The sequence below is a fragment of the Sapajus apella genome, unplaced genomic scaffold (assembly GCF_009761245.1).
Source record: "Sapajus apella isolate SASKATOON/1434 unplaced genomic scaffold, GSC_monkey_1.0 scaffold33, whole genome shotgun sequence".
Classification (NCBI taxonomy): domain Eukaryota; kingdom Metazoa; phylum Chordata; class Mammalia; order Primates; family Cebidae; genus Sapajus; species Sapajus apella.
In genome coordinates, this window is record NW_022436973.1 from 5,339,431 (window position 1) to 5,363,213 (window position 23,783).

Below are 23,783 nucleotides of genomic sequence, written 5' to 3' on the forward strand. Positions count from 1 at the left end.
AAATTCTGAAACCAAAACGAAAGTACAAATCTAATAAAGTTACCAGATGTCTGCCTCGGACTCTATCGTGGTCTGCAGCTAACTCTTCCTCTGAGTGTTTTCATCAATTCAGAAGTCTGATTATATGATCTCTAAGGTTCTGTCCAGTTCAATAATCCTGCTAATCACTTTACCTAAATATCCGGGCCTCCATGTGTCACTTCACTTTGTAAAGCTGCTGTTGTGACTGTGCCCTGGTAACTTTACTGAGTGCAGAAATATCGAATCTTCTAAAGGTGGGCGTTAACACTGACAATTGAAAGGTGATACCACTGCCCTTCATCTGTGGTCCTGATACCTAGACAGGGACTTTATAATGTCAAACGGATCAGTAGACGACACTCTAGGATGCTTTTTTAAATTCTGCAGCAGAAATTAAAGACCTAAATAACTGGGAAGGCATCCCCTGTTCATGAGTTGAAACACTTAGGATTGTTATTGGCAATACTCCCCAAAGTGACCTATAGACTCAATGCATTCCCTAATAAAATTTCAACGATGTTTTTTGCAGAAAAGGAAAAGGCAATTGTTAAATTCATAGGGAACTGCAAGTGGTCCTAATAGCCAAAACAATATTGAAAAAGAAGAACTCTGAGGACTCATACCTCCTGATTTTAAAACTTACCACAGAACTAGTGATGGAGACAGTGTGGTATCAGCATAGAATAGACATACAGATCAATGGAATATAATTGCGAATTCAGAAATAAACCCATCTATCTATGGCCAATTGATTTTTGACAAGGGTGCTGGGACAAATGGGTATCTACATGCAAAAGAATGAAGTTGGTCCCCCCCCATATCACACCACAAAAATTAACTGAAGGCCGGACGTGGTGGCTCTGCACTTTGGAAGGCCGAGGCGGGCGGATCCCCTGAGGTCAGAAGATCGAGACTACAAGACTAGCCTGGCCAACATGATGACTTGTGAAACCCTGTCTCTACTAAAAATACAAAAATTAGCCAGCCATGGTAGGAGGCGCCTATAATCCCAGCTACTCAGGAGGCTGAGACGGGAGAATTGCTTGAACCCAGGAGGTGGAGGTTGCAGTGAGCTGAGATCATGCCACTGTACTCCAGCCTGGGCAACAGAGCAAGTCTGTCTCAAAAAGAAAAATAAATAATAATAACAGTTAAGAAGGTAAAACTGCAGGTTCCTGACCTTTTTTCTTTCTTTAATACTTGTACAAATAGGTTTCTTTCTCACACACACAGACACTTTTCCACATGCACTGATCGTGCTAATGGAACATGTCCATACCATGCTTTATTCAAACTGACAAGACGGGAACTCTGTCCAATCCACCCAGACTGTCTTATGAGCTTAGAGTAGACACCTGGGAGTAATGCGTCACCTCTGTCAACCACAGACATACTTTCTCTTTGCTCTGAAGTGAAGTTGGAAGGCTTTTCTGGCATTTTTTGCCTTTGCTTTTTCAAATGGGCTTTCTTCTATGCCCTCTACATTCCCTAATCTCCCCTTTAGGCTACTATTTGTGCCTCCTTCCACATGCCTTCTTTTCCATTTCTAGGGTTTTCTCATGTTCATGACAAAAACATTACAGATTTTCAGCAGCGTTCCTTCCACCCTTGCCTGGTGTTTAAGGGCCAACACCATAGGTCAAAGTCAATCATGACACCCAGAAGCGAAAGTCAAAAGCAAACGAAACAAAAAAACGATTATCTCAAAACAAAGCATAATTCTACTTAAAGAAAAAAAGAAAAGTAGCACAAAGGAGAAAACCTACAGAAATGTCTAAAAATGGTTACCTTTCCATAATAACATATTCTTTTTTTTTTGAGACAGAATTTCACTCTTGTTACCCAGGCTGGGGTGCAATGGCGAGATCTCGGCTCACCGCAACCTCCGCCTCCTGGATTCAAGCAATTCTCCTGCCTCAGCCTCTTGAGTAGCTGGAACTAACAGGCATGTGCCACCATGCCCTGCTAATTTTTTGGTATTTTTTTTAGTAGAGACGAGGTTTCACCATGTTGACCAGGATGGTCTCGATCTCTTGACCTCGTGATCTACCCGCCTCAGCCTCCCAAAGTGCTGGGATTACAGGCGTGAGCCACCGCGCCCGGTCTAACATATTCTTTACAACCAATCATTAAATCAGATTTGTTAAGCCATTTTTAACGCAATCTAAAAAAAAAAAAACCTTTTCTCTATAGAAAAAGGTTACATCAAGTGATGGATTTCAGTCACAGAACATTTATTGAGGAACAAATACATTCCTGGCACTGTGAGAGCACTCAAAGAGCATATAGTCTAGCACTCTGGGAGACCTGCTGAAGGCATTATGGTTTCAGAAACTGCCGATGATTTGATAATTCTCACATTTTTAATAAGCATCTGATCAAATTATTACTGGCATCTTCATTTTTTTCTTGGTCATTTCAATGGAGACACAGGTGAGAATATTTTCCTTACTGACAACCTTTCTTGAATTCTATATTAAGCCCTTGCTTGCTGCTGTTTCCCCCGACCCAAGTGTAAGCCCTTTGAGGGGAGAAGAGCATCTTGTTCATCTTTGTACATCTGGCTAGCACAGGCTTTGCTGACTCCCTGAATGAACAGGTATCTTCTTAAAGAGCACAGACCTTAATTCCCCACTGGTAGTCTCCAGCACCTCCTTCCCACACCTGCTTTGTCTTTTTTCAGATACCTGCCTGCCCTAGTCTAACTGCTCCCCATTTATAAACACGCTTCTGTTCTTCAACCGCTGGTTCCTTTTACAAAAAGGTTTTATTGCCTGAGAGGAAGTCTGGACTACCTTATACCACAATCAGAACTGCCAAATGCCTCCTTAATCTACATTATGTACAGTCAGCTGGTTTGGGTTTATGTTCACCTGTGCTGTTTATGCCAGAATATTATTTCCTTGAGGGAAGAAACACAGTCTCCTCCTTTGAGCCGTAATTCCCTCTCCCACATCCTTGGCTCTGAATCATCACATGCCCTATCCTGACATAAGATTCCTTCCATAAAATCCACCGACATAAAATTCCCAAGTGAAAGAGAAAAAGATACTTACTACATAAAGCAAGATATCAAGTTAAGAAGGAAAGGACAAAGAAACCTAAGTATGTTAGAGCTTTGGGAAGAAAATGGACTCCCAAGCAAATAACTACATCTCCAAAGAGTTCTGAGAATTCCATATATGTATACACTGTAGACAATGAAAGGATTTAAAAAAAAAAAAAAGATTTAATTACCATTCTGATTTGGCAGTTTTTAAATGGACTGGCTGTGTTACAAAAATGAATGTTAAGAAAGCAGGTATACTTTACATACTGCCCCATCATGCAGAGACTTTTGGACAATTTGAAGGAATTCATAGTATTCATGCATCTTTCAAGCGGCACATATTTATCAAGTTGTGCCACCACCACAGGGATGTGATGGAACAGGACCAGTCTATTACAGAATGTGAGAGAAAAATCTTAGGTTCAGGAGAGCAGATTGCCTATATTTTTAGCAAGCATGGATAAAGAAAAGAACTAAAACCATCTCTCAAATCTTATATTGCAAGGCAGGCAGATCACTTGAGGCCAGGAGTTCAAGACCAGCGTGGCCAGTATGGTGAAATCCTGTCTCTACTAAAAATAAAAAAATTAGCTGGGCACAGTGGTACACGCGTGTAATGCCAGCTACTTGGGAGGCTGCGATAGGGGCATCGCTCTTGCCTGGGAGGTAGAGGTTACAGTGATCTGAGATCACACCACTGCACTCCAACAGAGCAAGACTCCATCTCAAAACAAAATACAACAAAACCTTATATTGTATCTAGTCATTTGCTTTCTCAAATGCAGGAAGTTTGGCTCTATTTTTACAATAAATGGTTCCGCTCACATGCCTGGGAGGCCTGGTTTGAGCTAAGAACCTTCAGTTCAGGCTCTGTACTCTGGTTCCAGTGGGGGAGGCTTTCTGTTCCGCTTCTTTAGCAATGGAATGCCAACGCCATTCCACTGAATGAACTGGGCAGAGCAAAGCAGACTGGAAAGTTACTGAATGAATCCAAATCTCTAATCTGTTTCTCCACCTTAATGCCCTCTTGCAGCGTCCAGGAAACCACTGGTTCTACAGAAACCAGAATGATTTTCCAAGAATACACAGAGGAGAGTGCAACTGTGGGGAGGGAAAACAGAACGAAGAGTTAACCAGTTCTACCAACCAGATCTCAAAGACGCTGTCCTCTATGGTTGCTTGCCACGTTCCACCCAACAACAGCTGCTCACGATAATCAATGTCTGACAGATCAGAGAAAGCCCTTAATGTGTCGCCAAGGGGCAGTTCAACAGATGGCATGGTGACTTACAACCAGAATCATTAATTACACTCTCTTATTAGTCCCAGGGCACAGTGCTGAAAATGCTTCCTCAGTGAAAGATGAGCATTTCAGATAAATGACCGTCTGGTACTGCCGTGAAACTCCCTTTAGGATCTCTGGTCAGTGCCGATGTCTAAATCTAAGCCATAGTATTTTTACAGCCCTTTCCCATCTTCCACATTCAAGCAGGCTACGAATATGAAGTTCCTGCTACCACTACCCATCACAGTTCCCATAATCACTATAGGTAAGGCTAAGGCAAAAAGTGCCTACTACTCATTTCCCCTCCCAAATCAGACGACTGTGTTGAAATGAAGTACGAAGATTTCAGCCTCGAAGCTAGCTCAATCTTACCTCCTTCTGTGCCAGAGCATATTTCCTGAGCAAGGAGGCAACAGGGCTCTGCCTCTTGTCTACTCTGAGTGGGATTTAAGAAGTATTTCTTGAAACAAACATGACTGGCTCTCTAACTCAGAAGTGTCCTCTTTCACAAAACCGCTGGCTGCAACTCTTTTCCGTATCTCTTAAAAAAAGAAGAGCAGACATTCCTGAAATGGATGTGCAGCGGCCTGGGGCAGCAGAAGTTCCCAGACATCCACACTGCTGGCTCTGTTATCCCCACAGGACCAAGCACAAGGGTGAGCCACCATGTACTTAATTATAAAGCCAAACATGGTGAGGAAATGTTTCTGAACTCCCTCCTCAAGGTCACTCAGACTGTCCTCAACCCAGGGTAGAAATGAGTTCATTCTCAACAGTTTGAGAACTAGGGCTACATAACTACTACTGTGAAATTGAAGAACTGACTACAGATAGATCTTGGAGGCAGACAACTTCTTGGCCTCAGCATGGATACAAGTCAGAAATAAACCTCCAAATGACATAGAAGAAAAGTTTTTTTAGCACTTCCCAAATACTATCAAACAGATTCTTTGGTTTTCACAGATCTGCTATTCTTTTTGTACCTCAATTTATAATTTTTTTTAAACATGAGTTCAAACTAAAGCAATTTTTTTTTTTTGAGATGGAGTCTTGCTCTGACACATGACTGGAGCGCAGTGGCGCAATCTCGGCTCACTGCAACCTCTGCCTCCTGGTTCAAGTGATTCTTCCACCTCAGCCTCCCTAGTAGCTGGGACTACAAGTGTGCACCACCACGCTCGGCTAATTTTTGTATTTTTTAGTAGAGACAGGGTTTCACCATGTTGGTCAGGATGGTCTCGATCTCTTGACCTCGTGATCCGCCTACCTCGGCCTCCCAAAGTGCTGGGATTACAGGCGTGAGCCATTGAGCCTGGCAACCAAAGCAGTATTATGCTCCTAAGGCTGTGATTAACAGTTCACTGTTCGTTTCCTAGAGTCTAATTTGTTCTGTCCTGGACATATAAAAACATGACTTCAATTTTTAACTGGGTTCAAGTAATTACAGTATCTGATGGATATTCAGAATTCATATCATGAATTTTTCAATGATAAAAATGTAGTTAATTAAAGCATAATAAAACCTATTGTGGGCCACAGGAAGGGAAACTTAGGCAGTCTGGGTCTGCCTTTCAATGCACTCACCTCTAGCTTTTTCTCCTTCTCTGACAAAACATCTTTCTGATTCTGGGTATACTCCACCAACATCCGAGCCAGCTGGCGACGGTCCTCCAGTTCTGCCGCCAGGCGCCCATTATATTCTGCTAGTAACAGACATGCTTCATCTACTGTTTTTGAAAGACGTTCAGCTGCCTCTTTGTCTAAGTACAAATGAGACCAAAAAAATAAGAGAAGATATACAAATCACATAGGTACGATTACAAACAATTCTGGGGGATGTTAATGGTTTCTCTCCCAATATACAGAGTCTGAGAATAAGCAAGAACCTGTGGACAAACAATGGGTTGATTGACCAAGAAACCTAAGGGCATTCACTCTGTCAACAAGACAGGACACTCCAATTACCTGAAATGAGTAAGTTTTACGGGGGGGGGGCAATCTGGCAAAAGCTTTCTAAATGCCTGTTCCTGTAAAAGCTCCCCAGATAAAACAAGCAGAAAGAGACACCGAGGGTCACCCAGGACAAGAATCGTTCCTTGCCTCCGAGGATTTCAAGTGCTTTCATTTATATTTAGTTGGCCTCTGTATCCATGGGTTCTGCATCTGTGGATTCAACCAACCATGAATGGAAAATACTCAGACCAAACAACCCCACAAACAAATAAAAATAACAATTTAAAAACCCCACAATTTACATAGCATTTACACTGCATTAGCTGTAAGTGATCTAGAGATTATTTAAAGTGTAAGGGAAGATGTTCATAGGTTATAGACAAATCCCATGCCATTTCATTTAAGGGCCTTGAGCAACCTTGGATTTTGGTATCCTCAGAAGGTCTTGGAACCAATCTCCCATGGACATGGAGGGACGACTGTATTTCATTATGCAGTCTTTTTACATTCCACTGGAATAAAAAATAGCATGCACTTATTTCTTGGATGTGGGAACTAAGATCCAAAAAAATAAAATAAAACACATGACAGGTTTTGATATGCAGTGAGCTGAGATGTTGGGACTCGAAGCCAGATCTCTAAAATGATCTATAGTACTCTCTCTCTTAAACTATGTAAGCCTTGGACGTGGGGATGAACAGGGATGAACTTCTTCCTGCATTCAACAAAATGTAAAGTCTGATAAGAAAGAGGTTTTCAAATGTTTCTGAACATGACCCACCGCAGAAATACACTTACGTAAACACATAGAAAAATAAAATAAACAAGCTTCATAAAACAATATCCATTCTTACTATGTGTGCTCTATCTTCTATTCAATTTTTAAAAAACTGTTGGTCATTACCTACTAGACTAATTTCATATCCAATTATTGAGTTGGATCTCATCCTTTGAAGGTGGGAGAAACTGAGAAGTAAAAGAAAGGGTATTTTGGGAAGAAGCGATGAACAAAGAACTGACATAATTAATTACGTGTGGATGGTGGTGAGATTAGAATTTTAAATATGTATACCTCATTTTTAAAAGTCCTGAATGGATCGAAAGAGCAGGCTGGTGCTTTGAAACAAAGAACACCAGAGAGTGCAGCAGTTCCAGGGGACAGTTCCATGACACTCCCTATGGAAACAGGATGTCAGAGGTGACAGCTCACATCCTCCTGAGGAACTAGGATTTAAGAATTCCCAACACAGTATCTCTGGCAAACAGCCGTCTGGCTTTTAGATGCCTGCTTACTGTGAACATTGGGAGAGGAACTGCTGAAGGATTCCAGGTTGGGTGTGATGCCAAAGATCAGGCACTTCTACCCTCCACAGGGATGGGAAACACAAAGTCCCTGGTGAAACAGACGAAGTGAAGCAGAACGGAGCACAAAGGAAAGGGACAATCTCAGTCACAGAGGATAAAGGACGGTCAAACTTCTCCTAGCTCAGTGGCTCCGTCCATGAGCAAGCTCCTGGGGTGGTGAGGTTGGTTTTAGTTTCGTTATTGCTTGATTGATCATTTTTTTAAAATGGTTAATTCACTAAGATGTTTAGGTACCTAGGGCAAAAAATGGCAAAGAAAATACTAATTTTTAAGATTAAAAAAATCAATTTGCAGCCTTAAGAACTTATACAAAGGAAATAATTCATTTACACGAATAATTACAACCCACAAAAGTAACTTATAATAGTGTAATGAGTCACACAAAATACGCACTCAAAACGCAGAAGCCAGATGCTCACTCCAGGGGACCTACCCATGGCTGTTCTCACACGCTCTCCTTCACCCATCAGTGAGTGGCCGTGCGCCTCTTTGGGCTAGCCCTCCATGTGGGCACAGGCATCCCATGCCCTCTCGTTTCCTCAGACTCAACTTCTGCACTGTCCCATGTCTTCCCTACCTCAGCAAATTCTCTCTCCCCCTCCTGAAGAACGCTGCTAGCACACAAACCTGCTGCTACGTATTCCAATCACAGATCGCTCTCCCACTACTGACCCATTTCCCTGCTCCCCCTTGTAGCTCTTTCGAGAGAAGTGTAACCCCCTGTTCTCCTTCTAAGCCCACCCCAAACAGGTTTTATGCCCACCAATCCTCTGCTCGAAACCTTCAAATTAGTTTACAAATCTGAGTTCTTATACCTAGTCTCTCAGAACCAGCAGAGAACAAAAAGGACAAAAATTATCTGCCCTCAAGTTTACATTAGCAGGTAAGAAGAGAATCAATATACAATATTATGCTTATTTATCAGCTGAAGATAAGAACTACAGAGAAAAACAAGGCAGAAGAGAAAGAGTAGGGCATTAGAAGGGGAGGGAGATCCACATTTTGAAAAAGATTTTCAGGGTAAGCTTTGCTGAGGTGATACATAAACGACTAAGAAGATGAGAACAAGCCATGTAATTATCTGGGAAGAAACATTTCAGGCAGAGGGACGGCAAGTACAAAGGCCCTAAAAGGAAAGAGGGACAGGCAAGAAGCCCATATGACTTGAGCCGTGAGTGAGGTGAAAATCGTAAAAGTCTATGAGGTAACAGAGGCCAGCGAAAGACTGTGGCTTTAAGGCCAGGTAGGGGCTCGCACCTGCAATCTCAGTGTTTTGGGAGGCCAGGATGGGAGGACTGCTTGAGCCTAGGAGTTTGAGGTTACAATGACCTATGATCATGCCATTGCACTCCAGCCTGGGCAACAGTATGAGACCTTATCTCAAAAAAAAAAAAAAAAAAAAAAAAAAAAAGACTCTGGCTTTACTGTAGGTGATGGGGGGAGCCACGGGGGTGTTCTGTGGAGTGGGAGACATGACCTGACTTCTACTGAAGAGGACACTCTGGTTACTATGTTGAGAACAGAATGATGGCTGAGCAATGAGGGACAACAAAGCAGCAAGCTCAGCTGGAAGGCGACAGCAATATGTCAAGTGAAGACGGTAGAGACCTGTACCAGGTGGTAGCGGTAGAGGCAGTGACAAGATTTTCAGATACTGGTGTTGGTCCCAATCAACAGGAATGATGAGGGCCATTTACTGTGATAGGGAAGACCGTGAGTGAAACAAATTTTAGAGGAAAGGTCACAAGTTCAGTTTGGGCAGAATAAGCTTGAAATGCCTATCAAGATATCCAACTAATAATACTGAGTAGGAGGCTGGATATATGGGTCTCAAGTTCAAGGTAGAAAGGTCAACACTAGAGATGTAAATTAGGAAATCACCAGCAGAAAAATTCTTGTTTATAGTCATGAAGTAAGAATGGCTGCCAGTGAAACCTGATAAAGAAGGAGGCTAATATGAAGAGGTCAAGGAGAAGGGAAGAAACCAGCAAGGAGGCTGAAAAGACAGAGAAGGAGAGGAGGAAAGCTAGAACGATGTGGGCTCCTAGTTCCTACTGCTACTGCAGCAAATTACCACAAATTGAGGGGCTCAGCATATCACCAGTTAATTATCTTATCCCTTAACATGGCTGCTTCCTCTATCTTCAAAGCATATCGCTCCAACCTCTGCTTCCACGGTAACATCTCCTCACTCCCACTCTCTCATCCCCCTCTCACAAGGACCCTGTGATGACACTGGGCCTTCTTAAACCATCCAAGATAATCTCCCCATCTCAAAATATTTAATCACATCTGCAAAGTCCCTTTGCCATATGATTATATATATACAGGTTCTATGGATTAAAACATGGGCATTTGGGGGGTGGAGGGGCATTATTCCAACTACCACATCAACTGAAGATTTTCAGGAAGAAATAATCTACTAGGCCAAATACTACTGGGGTGAAGTTAAGATGAGGGCAGAGAATCCACCGCTGAGTTTAGCAGCAAGGAAGTCACAAGCAACTTTGAGAGCAGTTTCAGTGAAGGGACATCAAGAGTGCCTGGGAGGATGGGAAGTGGAGACAGCACAGGCAATCCATTCAGGCGGTTTGGCTAAAAAGAATAATAGAGAAATGACGCAGTAGCTAGAGGAAGACATAGGGTCAAGAGAAAAATGATCCCATGTGGGGAAAAAAATTCATGTTTTTATGCTATTGAGAATAATCCAGCAAAGAATAAAAAATGGAAAATGCAGGAGAAAAGGGGAGCATTGCTGGAGCAATGGCCTTGGCCAGGGGAGAAGGAGCAGACCTAATAATACACAGAGAGGTGGGTTTCGAAAACAGCATGTTGATGCGGAGAAACAGGAGGAAACGTTAACCAACACGTGAGTTTTTCCAGCCACATTCCACTGCACAGGTACGGGAAAGGAAGACAAAAAGCTAAATATAAGAATGGTGGTTGCCAGGTGACATGGGAAGCGAAAAATGATGAGTTATTGTTTAATGGGTACAAAGTTTCAGTTTGGCAGGATAAAAAGAATTCCAGAAACTGGCTGTGTAACAATGTGAAAATACTTAGCACTAACCGCACATTTTTATGCTATGTGTGATTTACCATTTTTTATGTATTTTACCACAATTAAAAATCAAAATAAAACAAGTATTTTGAAAAGAAGCTACATGAGACCTTTCGGTCAGTGAAACAGAGAAATGAAATTACATACATGGCTAGCTTTACATTAATTTGCTTCCAATTTTTGTAGATTGTAAGTTTGATAATAATAAATGAAGTGGTCCTTTTAATAACACATATTTTTAAAATGTGATTTAACCTGTTTAGGGATTTTGCCAGACTACACTGAAGGGAGAAAGAGAAGAAAATGGGTTGAAGGTGTGTGTGAGTAAAGTGAAAATAGACTCCAATCTGAGTAAAGAAGAAATGAGGACTTGAGGGGTAGGAAGAGGTGAGGAGGATCAGGGGACTGCAGGTCCCAGTGGGGTGAACCGCTGGGGCTGAGAGGCAGAGCGAGGGGCTGAGTTGCCTCCTGTGTGACTGAGAAGGCCTCCAAGCTGCGTTCTCCAACCCAGTACACCCACTGCCCCAAGGTCTGTCCAGGTATGTGGACTGCTTCCTTTGCCTGGTGGCACTTCCTTCCCTTGGATATCCTCATGGCTGGCTTCCTAATTTTTCAGGTCTCTGCTCAAAGGTCATCTCATCAGGAAGGCGTTCCCCAAGCACTTTTAAGATACTACTACTATCTCCTGCAATCATTCTCTGCTCCCACTTTTTCTTCTTGACACTTCCTGCTTTATTTTACTTCTTGACACTTCACTTGAGGGGATATAGGGAGCCTCAAATATTCGTTGAGGGAATAATTTCATGAGTGACCTTGATGTCCTTGGTTTAGATAGACATGGAAGAAGAAGTTAGAGAAGCAGCCAAGTCAAGGGACTGGAGTGGGAAAATGGTGGCCTCTGAAGACAGCATAATGAAAGCTCTGAGCTTTTGTAAGGGGAGGAACACAGGCTTTGCAGCCTAGGTTAGAATCCCAAGACCCACTACTTGTGTGACCTTGGGCAAGACACTTATCTTCTCAAAGCCTCAATGTCCTCCTCTGCAATATGGAGACACAAATCAGCCATCTCCAAAGATTATCACAAAGAACAGAAGCATACTGTCAAGATTAGTCATGCTTCATTCCTTCCTTTCAACTTCCCAAGCAGAAAGCAGGAATAATGTGAACGGCCCCTCCCTGTTTAACCAGGGAGGTCATGATTAGGGCAAAACGACATGCCTAGCAGCACACACCTGAAATTCCTGGCATTGAAGGCACTATCATCTACAGAGTTTGCCAGAGAGCAGGGGACAAATCACACAGCCCTGAATCATCATTTTTGCCCTTTTAGTAAGAGGGTTATGAGTGTAAGAGACACAATAATACCTAATTTCCCACACCTACCCTGCACACACGCAATCTGTGCTGTTTTTAACAGACCTTATTTAGAGAGCCACTGGCTGCGGCACAGCAGCATTTCTGCAATAATTCCTAGAATCACTATTCAAGCTTTGACTATTTCAAAAGTTTCTTTGTTCACCATGTGAGTTATGTTTGCAAATCCCAAGATGGTAGGGCATCCAATACAACATGGCAAGCAGTCTACACCCGAAGACCTAAGTATGACCTCAGGCTAGCTGCATTGCACTTACGTCCCTCTTTCCTCACCTTTCACCCAAACTCTACCTTCTCACCTGTTATTTTTTCCAACAGAGAAACATCCTGCACTTCCTGGGGCAGAGAAGCAATTTTCTGTCGGACAGTAGCATCCCCTGATGCGGCATTTTCCAGATCCTGCAAAGCTTTGATTAGTTCCTCAGTCTGTAAAATGAAAACACAAACAACACTATCCATTAATACATGGAGTTGAAAGAAAATTAGTTAGAGTTAAATGAGGTGGAGGCAAATTCTAAAAACAGTCATTCCTGCCATTTCTTAAAAACATTGTTCTTGGCCGGGCGCAATAGCTCATGCCTGTAATCCCAGCACTTTGAGAGGCAAAGGCAGGCAGATCACAAGGTCAAGAGATTGAGACCATGCTGGCCACAAGGAGAAACCCTGCCTCTACCAAAAACACAAAAATTAGCTCGGCATGGTGGTGCATGCCTGGAGTCCCAGCTACTTGGGACGGAGTCCCAGCTGAGGCAGGAGAATCGTCTGAACCCAGGAGGCGGACGTTGCAGTGAGCCAAGATCATGCCACTGTACTCCAGCCACTGCAGCCTGGCGACAGAATGAGACTCTGTCTCAAAAAAAAAAAAAAAAAATTGTTCTTAGGTCCAGGGCTTACGTGCATTACGGATTCTAAGAAAATCTACAAAATTAGTTTATCTAAGTCCATCCATGGCAGGACATGAATGAAATTCTGAATAATTTTTTTTTTTTTTTAATTCTAAAAGAACATGTTTTTGGCAGTTCAAAAAAAAATGAAGTCTGGTTCATATTGCTTAATTTCAAATGATGTATCATTTCCACCATAGAATAAAGGTATAAAGATCAGATGTTAACAACTGTCTGTTGTGGCCTGGTGTGGTGGCTTGCACCTGTAATCCTAGCACTTTGGGAAGCCACGGCAGGAGGATTGCTTGAGCCCAGAGTTCGAGACCAGCCTGGACAATATAGCAAGACCCTGTCTCTACAAAAAAATACTTAGCCAGGCATGGTGGCATGTGTCTATAGTCCCAGCTACCTGGGAGGCTGAGGGAGAAGGATCACTTGAGCCTGGGAGGTTGAGTTTGCAGTGAACAACAATCATGTTACTGCAAGCCAGCCTGGGTAACAGAGCAAGATCCTGTCTCAGGGAGAAGAAAAAATAATTTATATGTTGACTGATCAACTACTTCAATTTTTTCTTGGGTATGTTTTACAAAATGAGTGTCACTCCCAAAATTAAATGTATCCAACTTACTATAAACAAAGGGGGAAAAAAACAGGAGAAGTAAACCAAGGATGCATTTTCTGTATATACCAAAAAGGAGTTTTTTCAATTGTCAGAAAACAAACAAATGCTAACAGGCCACTCCATAATGACCAAGGAGTAGCTAGCTCTGTAGCTGGTAGATTACCCTGAAAGGTAATAATCTTGGCTGTTGTCCTTAAAGTGTTTCAGTGCAAACATATATGACCTAACACTGCTGTCATTTAATCCCTGGTCTAATTCAACATCGCAACATAATGCAAAGCAGACATGCTTCCTATTTACATGGGCTTTAAGCATGACCTGTGTAATAAAGCTGTTTCAGGCAAAATAAGAGGAAGCCCACCTTGAAAAGAGCATGAGCTCTGAGGTCAGACAGACCTGGATTTAAATTAAGACACTGGCCAAGTTACTTAAACTGTCACCTGGGGCCTAAATTCTTTGACTGCAAATGGACAAAATGAACCAAGACAGATTTCATAAGCTAACTTGTACAGCCAAACAACATGAACAGGTTTAAAGACTAACTCCCTGTTTTAATAATCAATAGGCTACAGTGTAGCAAATTTGCTACTGACACACAGACTCTCTTTAGGTATTAATGAGTTATTTACTGTATAAAACAACCATGCTACTGGAGACAGGCCATGGTAGAAGACTTTTGAATGTCTTTGTGACATTATCTATCCCTTTCTCCAAAATCTATTTTTAAAGAATATTCTTAATTTCTAAGATTGAAAAAACCAAGTCCAAGTACTTTATAAAACATTAGGTCATCCCAGAGTCATGGCACACAAAGAAATAATGATGCCTGCCATCTGGCAAGCTCCTCTGGGCAGGGTGATGCACAGGGGCCCCTGAGAGCTGCCCTGGGATGATGCCATGCTAGCGGTCACTGGCGCCACCTTGTGGCCATAGTCTTCAACCAGCGGTCACTTTAAGCTACTCTGCCCTACTCTCTGGGGGTCAAGACCTACCAAGAGGGGTCCTGCAGAAGGATCCTGAGGCGAGTAGCTTCCAGGATAGTCATCATCCTCCTCCTCTTGAATTTGCTGAAAAGTTCGTTTCAGAGATTTCTTCTCTTCTGTTGCTACAGGAAAGAGAAAAAGTGATAAATTTGAGTCGCATATCCTGTACAGGTAAGAGTCACATGCTATGCACAACGGGCCACACGTAAAAACAGGGCAAAAGGGGTGCACATTTTCAGAACGGCTTAATAGTAACCTTTATGCTAGTTATTTTACATTGGCTGTAGTTCCCTACGCTACTGAAAAGAGTCAAACAGGTCTTTGTCATATCTGTTGATTCTCTGGTAAAATATTACCGAAAACAAGCATCTGAAGTGAAACTTAACCAACTATCACACTTGAGTAAGAAACTCATGGGACAATATAATGAAGCAAGCCAACATGCTAGGGTTTACAGAGAACATGCTGCATATAAAATGAGATACGTTATGTTTTCCAGCGATCATTTCAGAAAATAGGAGAGGAAATTTTATCAATAAAATTGTGTCAAAAATTCCAAACACAAATATTCTTTACACTATTCCTCTAAAAACAAAACAAATCTAGCTTTACCTTAAAACTAAAATAACCATTACTGAAACATGATTGATACTACTGAGAAAAATTACTTAAGTTACCATTTTAAATTTAACCACTTTTGAGGCTGACAGGTTACATTATTTATTATCTGCACTGTATGTTTTTACATTGTTATGATAGATGTGTTAATTCCAAAATCATTCTTTTGGAATCAAATTAGACAATACAAAATAAATGCCAAACTGTGGGAAATAAATCTAAATGATAAATTCTAGTTTAGAAAGTAAAGAAATATTGGACACGACCTGTGCCTGGCATTGCAACAGTTTCCTTTTAATCTTTCCAACAATTCTAGGGTATAGCATCTCCATCTGACAGGTGAAAAAACAAAGGCCAGAGAGGTTAAATGACACACCTATGGTATGACTCCAAAACCTGTCCTCTTTCCACTGCACTCAAATTACTTAGCACCACACAAGTCTGCTCTCATTTAACAAAACAGGGGGACATCAGGCACTTGCTTCAGATACATCCACATTTTTTTCTTAAACATTTTCTTCTGGAACCAAGCCATGTAGCTCCTGTTCTCCATATTATTTCCATTATATACTAACTGACCAAACCTCTGTTTGAAGTGAAAGCCAGGCCAGTATCCTAAGTTTTATTTTTATTTATTTTTTTAAGATGGAGTTTTTGCTCTGTAGCCCAGGCTGGAGTACAGTAGCATGTTCTCGGCTCACTGCAGCCTCCGCCTCCTGGGTTCCAGTGATTCTCCCACCTCAGCCTCTCAAGTAGCTGGGATTACAGGCACTTGCCACCACGCCTGGCCAATTTTTGTATTTTTAGTAGAGACAGGGTTTCACCATGTTGGCTGGCCTGGTCTCGAACTTCTGGCCTCAAGTGATCCACCCACCTCTGCCTCCCAAAGTCCTGGGATTACAGACATGATCCACCGTGCCTGGACGAGTTTTATTTTTTGTCTACTCCAAAAAGAGGAGACAGCAACATCTGCAATACGGGCTGTCCTCACTTTGTGCATTCTATTATACACAGATTTGTTATCACAGACTAAATGACACCAGTCCCCCAATAAAGTTCAAATTTCAGTTATCACGGCATATTAACTCTGAGTAAATGTATAAAGTACAAATTTTGCTACTAACTTCAGGCCTCAAATTGTGTCAGTGACCAATTGCATCATTCGTCAAGTCTGTCAGTGATTGGTCACCGCACACATGTTATGCGGGTCACACAAAGACAGCAAAGTGTCTCACTGTGCTGTCTCCTTGTCTCCCAGTGATAACATCCACGACATTTTATAAAAATGAATGATCAAAAGAGGGTATGGGTCATAACGATGAATGTGGAACAAAGAAACCGAAACAAAAGCTAATGCTGGAACTGAAATCCCAATGACACATCAGTGGAGTTAGAGAAGAAAGAGCAGGCTGCCACTGCCAGCATCAGAGGGAGCCTAGATCCACAGCCAGAGGAACTTGTAGAGGCCAACTTAGCAATGAAGAAAGTGGTCGTGATGAAAAGAATGACACCATCCTAGAGGAAGAGATGCTAACAAAAAAAGTGCATGCTAAAGGAACTGAGAGGTATTTCACAATACCGAAAGCACAAAAGATAAAATGTTGGAAGCTGATCCGAACAAAAATAGGTACAATGTGACAATTTGCTAAGGCACTGAAGAGCTGAAGAGCTGTTTGCTCTGTTTATGTATATAATTATACCAGAAGGCAATCCTTGCTCAAACTACTCTTCAGTTTGTTACAAAGAAAACACACTTAAATTCTCAATGTTTTTAATTTGTTAAGTTATAGCACACTAAATAACTATTAGTTTACAATCTCTTATGTTTCCCTACACATTTGGAATCAACAGTGAGTTTTTATAATTCTTTGACCAAAAAAATTTAAAAGCCACAAAACAATCATAAGTTTCCCCACTGATTATTCAGATTGCTTTGCATGGGTTCAGTTTACAAGGTCATGATTACAATCCTGCACTACTATGCAAAGCAAAGACTGCTATATTTTTAATACTAAAAAAACTATTAGGATATACTTTACACACGAAACACCTAACAGTACTTTGTACACAGTAGCTGTCTAATTAATGTGTGGTGTGACCCATGTGGACATTTAGCCACTATGGCATCAAAGCGGTCATTGTGGAAGGAGTGGCCATTAGAAGGTAAGTACAAACTCCCAACATTTTTTATACTGTTCTGTTTGCTTTCAAGCATCTAGAAGAATGCTCAGTAAGTAACTGTTAGATACACTAAAGGTGGTAGAAAAAAATTATAAAACCTGAAATCCTTCCGTTTTCAAACTCTCATATAGAAATTATTATATATAAAAACCAAACACTACTACCTCAAGACACTTAGAATTCCTGAACTCTGGCAATGGGAGGCCTTAGACAGACCTATACCTTTGTTCCCCCAACTCAAATTTTCATGAAAATATCTAGGTTCACAGGTTACAGTTTGCCCACAGGCAGAGAATGTGTTAGTGTAAATCTGGGTGCTACAGATCAAAGCCTCCTTATCTGGAGCTCTCTTTCCCACTTCAACACTGCTGCTCACACACAGCATTACAAGACTCAAAATGATTTAAAAAAATCATTTTAGGACCACATGCCATTCAAACGAAAGAGGGCATAATAGGTGTTAACCATTATCATCCTACTTTTCCAGTTTTCTCCCATTTCCATTTGGAGAAGCTATTGGTGCTATAAACGTAAGATTTCTGGACATGAATAACTCATCATTTCCCCCACAGGGCTCCTCCTTCCCTGAACTACCTATTTCCATTATGAACATTTCCACTGACCCGTCCTCCAGGTACAAGGCCTTGGAAACCACTAGAATCTATTCCAAGGTCCCAATTTCTAGCAGATTCCATACCTCTAAAGGATGCCTTACATACTCCCTCTCTGCTCCTTCCCCTACACAGCCTCTTATCAGCAATCTGCCCATTGTCACAGCTGGTTGAGACCAGTTAGTTTGCTGTTATTTTAAATTGCTACTTATTTTAACATAATAACTTTATTATTTACCACTGTCTCCCTGTCTCTAGTTGTTCCTTTCCCAAGTCAGACTCTACAATTATCCCTCAGTATCCATGGGGATTGGTTCCAGGACCCCTACAGATACCAAAATCTGAGGATACTCAAGATTCTGAGATAAAATGGCATAGTATTTGCATATAACTTACGCACACATCCTCCTATATACTTTATGACTAGATTACTTACAGTACCTAATACAATGTACATGACATGTAAATACTTATCACAGTTTCATTTTAAAAATGTGTATTTTTCACCCCAAATATTTTCAATATGCAGCTGGTTGCATTCATAGATGTGGTATCTGTGAACATGGAAGACTGGCTGTATTCCATTATTAAATTAATATTCCTAAAGTTGAGAGCTCACTTTATCTTGTCCCAATTCAAAAACCTTCAGGGGCTTCTAATGAGTTTATGGACTCCTCCTAAGTTCAAAGCCTAATGATGGTAATGGCCTCCAACGCCCAAGGCACTTGGGCCTCTCTTAAAGCTCCTGGCCTTGCTACTTTGTATGGCCACTGGCAGGTCTTCTTCTCTGACAAGAACACACAGTGTCTTATTCCTCTACATCCCTACCGTACCTAGGAAAGGGCTGACAGATTGGAGTTTGAAACCGCTTGAAGGGAGGAGTCACCGAACTTGGAAAACGCTAGTGCTGGACCAGAAATGACTATCGCTGCTCCAAAGTCAGCAGTTACGGTGTCCAGTATTGACAGTCTAGTCAGACAGCCATTAAAAATAACCTGGGATTTCCAGGTTTCCTTTTCAAAAGCTGTACATTTAAAAAAATTAAAGTTATTCTAAAACCTAGAATATCTGTCAGTCCCATTTCTGCATCTGAATTTAAGGTAAGCCTTCCACTATCAATTCAGCTTCTACCATGGTATATATTTACATTCCCTTTTTAACTCACTCGACCACTCTGTTTACAGGCAGGACAAACTGTGGGGGTAGCCAAAGTCCCTCTGTCCTCATACTGGGCACCTTTGATTCCATCCTCCAACTTGTCCCTGTGTCTCCAGGGGGACCTGTACTCAGCTAACCTTAAGTAATCCTCGTTACCTAAGAGTTTATAGTATGCCTCTTACAACCTGATTGTGGGAGAATTTCAGACACTATGGCAGACTATGAAACTAATCTTAAGGCAAAACGCTGGCCTGCAGGCTCCCAAATCACATTATAATATTCAGCCATCTACCATAAGGCTGTATCTCCTAGAGGATCTACTTGAAATTTTCTGTGATTTAAAACAAAACAAAACAAAACAAAACAAAACACCCTGCGGCTGGTCCAAGTGCAGTGATGTTTACAACTAATTGATCACAATCAGTTACAGATTTCTTTGTTCCTTCTCTACTCCCACTGCTTCATTTGACTAGTTAACAACAACAAAAACACACCTACAGGTTTTATATAACTTTTATAATGAAAAAATGGTCAGGAAATGTCATTTGCAACAGCTTCCTCATTCTCTGTTCCATCCCTGCATAATAAAGGCCATTTTAATAAAGCACATTTAACTTTACTTATGGAAAGAAAAGAACACGCAACACATAAAGGTCTAACACTTGAGGCCCAGTTCTACAAGCTGTCTACCCTTATCATCTCACTGAACTGAGCAGTAAAATCCAGGCACAAACCCAGGGAAGTTGTGCCTAGAGCTCATACTCTTAGCTAACATGTTCTTTAGCCTTGCTCAAAGTCTGGACTGAAAATATTAAAAACCTCTCCTTACTTTTGCTACCAGTTCATATACAGAAACTCAGCATATTAGATACTAGAACTGGCAAGGGCAAATCAAACTCGCCCCACTGATAACATCTAACCTGCATTATCTCAAGTAATCCTCATTACAACCCTATAAGGTATCATCATTAATAGCCATATTGTACAGTGAGAATCTGAGCTTCAGACAGATCAAATGCCATGGCCAAGGTCACAGAGCTTTAGAAACGACAGCTAGGACCCACACTGTGGAAGTCTGAATAGCTAAACTATATTAAGATCCAGGAAAGCTGGGTAACTGACTCACAAATTCCTAACAAAATTCAAGTCCACTGAATCCATGTACTTTCAGGAAATAAAACAGTGTGAAGAATATCGTCTTTAAAGTTATATAGATCTGGGAATTTGCCACTTACCAATTGTATCTCTCTGGACAAAACTACCATACCTTTTTGAGCCGGTATCCTCATCTAAAGTATGAAAATAATACCAAATTCATAGAGTAGTTATAAGGATCTAAAAAAAAAATAACATGAAAAGCAGCCAGCAGAGAGGCTGGTACATAATGGATGCTCAATAAATGCTAGTCCCTCCCGTTGTATCTACCCTCTCTCTCTAAATCCTTCTTCAACTATATACTACATGAGTCACGTGTGGCCCAAATAAAAAAGTGCCATTCAGTCAAGCAACAGCTTGAGTATTCTCAAGACTACTTTTCTCCTTTTCTTACTTTTTAAATTTTGTTTTTAACTGACACATAATTGGGTATATTTACAGGGTAATGATGTTTCAAGAGACATCTCGAGAAGACAGGTGTATAAACTTAATACCCAGTTCTAAAACAGAATTCCTAAGGTCATGCATTCTCCAATGTTGTAAGAACTGTCAAAGTTCCACAGAAAAATTTTTATTTCAGAGGTAAACTCTATGAAGTTGCCTGAAAACAAAGAATCACCCATGAATCAAAGCTGGTAAGTAAAATAACTACTCAAATTTGGAAATAAACTTCTCGAGAACTCATCAATATTTGAAAGGACTGTGGTAAAATATTCTGATTACTCAGGTCCAGAGAAGACAGTGAAGACAGAGTGAGTAAGCTGGGAATAACACACATGTTGAAATCTTTTGATGTGTGTTTTCATCTTTATAGAATAGAGAAAGAGAAATTATCTTCGTATCAGCATTATCCTCTACCTGGAAGAAACTGCCTCGATTACTGTTAATGTCTGTCTAGGCTCAAAAACAAATCAGAAACCCAACAAAGCTATTTCCAATACTATCACTGCCACAAATTCCACACATTCCCAGAGTGCAGAAGTATTCCTCACTCTTTTCTCCCTCTTTCCTATAGCATCGAGCATAGATGTTTACTCAATGTGTCTAGCAAATGTACGTTAAATTGAAATTCAACATTAGTTTCAAACATCCTCTTTCAAGGCTCTCGTACTTGCCCAAAAGTGTTTTTAAAAATCAGCACTGTTTACCAATGAACTTTAAGGCACAGTAAAGAATGCTAAATAATTCCCCAAAGCTATACTGAAGATCTCCAAAGGACACAATACAAGCACTAGAATTCAAAGTAGGAACACCGTGCTTTTCAGAAGCTACCTACCACCTGAGTGATCCTAAAATTATCTTGTAGCAACACCAAGTAAAACAACAATGACCTGCAGTCTGAAAGCACTTATGTCATTCACAGAAAGCCTCTCGCCTTTGTTTTCACAGGAAAGTTACTCACTGTAAAATGCAAAAAATTTCAGACCTGGAAAGGATCATGAAAGGTACACAATAATGGGTCGCTCAACGAAGGATACTGTCACACATGCTATTCGTGACTAGGTTCTACAGCAGATGCATGTACAAAGTAAGAGAACAAGGAGGGAATGACCACATGAGCCCAGATGAGCCAGGGAAGACATCAGAGTGAGAGGAGCACTCTTGGAGAATGAGTTCGCCACAGTGAAAGCAAGAAGGACATCACGTAGAGGTAACAGTAAATGCAAAGGAAGCAGTGCCAACAGAGCATCCAGAGGGGAAACTGTCAGCAATTCAGTTCAGCCAAAGAATACTGTAAGTGAGGAAGTGGCAGGAGAAGAATCGGGAAGAGCAGGCTAGTTCAGATAGAAAGGGTCTTCAATACTATCAGTACTTGGACTTGATCCTCCAGGCAATGAGTATGTATGCAGGCCGACAAGATCTATAGCTTAGAAATATGTCATGCCAACTAGAATTAAACTACAACTAACCAGAAGCCAAGTAACTAAACAACAGTTGATCTTACTCTTTAAAGAAAAAAATAACATAAGCTGTTATTAAGGGCTTTGCAAAAATTCACACACACACACACACACACACACACACTCACTCTCTCTCTCTCTCTCTCTCTCTCTCTCTCTCTCTCTCTCTCCCCGCTCCCGCCCCCACCCCCCAAGGATATCCTGGGTTCATTAAAAATCACAATCAATTTTAAGCCGGGCACAGTGGCTCATGCCTGTAATCCAGCACTTTGGGAGGCCAAGATGGGCAGATCACTTGAGGTCAGGAGTTTGCAATCAGCCAGGTCAACATGGTGAAACCCTGTCTGTACTAGAAATACAAAAATTAGCTGGGCATTGTGGTGGGCATCTGAATCCCAGCTACTCAGGAGGCTGAGGCAGAAGAATGGCTTGAACCCGGGAGGCAGAGGTTGCAGTGAGCCGAGATCACGCCATTGCACTCCAGCCTGGATGACAGGGAGAGACTCTGTCTCACAAACAAACAAACAAACAAACAAAAAACCAATTTTAGACGGACAGCATGCTGACAATCATAAGGATATGTTTCAAAAGCACATATACATTTAATTAAACCAAGTTCTTTAAAAGCTAAGAAACTTATCCAAGGTCCTATTGTAGTTAATGGCAGGGCAAGGACAAAATCTTAGTCCAGGGTACTTCCTAGTTCACCACAACTCTCAACAACTTTGCTGTTCCTTTCCTTGTGCAAGGAAAGTCTCTGAAATTCAGAAGCAAGCCAAGGAGAATAGAGAACAAAAGTCAGGGTGTGAGAGGATGAACAGCATGAATACTAGAACCAGGCTTACACGCTGTGAGCACTACATAAATTCTCACCATCATTCATGATCATCTCTCTCTGAAGAATCATAAAATCGCTGGTGGTTCACAGCAAACCCCACTGCAGCTTTTCATATTTGATTCGAAAGTAGGCAAAGACCAAGAGCTGTAAACATGTGGTGATGTTTCTACCTTTGGGGGGAGGGCTCTTGGAGTCCTCCATAGACAGCTTCAGCTGCTGTATGAACTCGCCGCCATACACACTTCGTTCTTGCCAGATGTTCAGCAATCTTTCTAAAGGTTTTTTACAGCCTTCATCTGCCTCTCTGCCCAGAAAAGATGAAAAGATATATATAAGCTTAAGATTTTTTTGTTTTTAATTAGGACAGACCTACTTAAAAAAAAAAAAGAAGAAATCAACTGACTAAATGATTTAGACATTTAAAAACAAAATAAGGTACATATTGTAATACTTGGATACCCAAAACTTGACCACAAACTACATACTTCCAGTGGTGGGAGGAATCATGCCATAATAGTGCTCTATTTCCCTGCTTGAGAAACGGAGCAAATAGGATGAGAAGTCAATGGCCAATTTTTACAGATAGAAAATTATCAAAACTCCATCTTATCAATTGTGACAGCTTGTTTTTTAAGAAGACATTAATTAAAATGTACTGCCAGACATTCTGCTGGAAATTAAGCTGGATCAGAACTCTTTTTTTTTTTTTTTTTTTTTTTTTTGA

The 23,783-nt window shown here is 41.1% G+C and overlaps 1 protein-coding gene across 4 annotated transcripts in view; it reads right to left on the bottom strand.

The window, feature by feature from the left end:
- The window catches only part of RPRD1B (regulation of nuclear pre-mRNA domain containing 1B), a 56,919-nt gene that overhangs the window by 19,184 nt on the left and 13,952 nt on the right, over positions 1–23,783 (bottom strand). Inside the window, exons 3-7 of one of the 4 annotated variants that reach the window (XM_032294983.1) lie at positions 23,230–23,363; positions 14,607–14,719; positions 12,408–12,534; positions 5,940–6,115; positions 3,877–4,171 (exon numbers count right to left, since the gene is read on the bottom strand). In XM_032294983.1, coding sequence (XP_032150874.1) covers positions 4,124–4,171; positions 5,940–6,115; positions 12,408–12,534; positions 14,607–14,719; positions 23,230–23,363 — 598 coding nt within the window. In that variant the 3' untranslated portion in view covers positions 3,877–4,123. Of the gene's footprint in view, positions 1–3,876; positions 4,172–5,939; positions 6,116–12,407; positions 12,535–14,606; positions 14,720–23,229; positions 23,364–23,783 lie in introns of those variants that run through there. The other 3 variants (XM_032294982.1, XM_032294985.1, XM_032294984.1) reach the window with 3 other exon arrangements.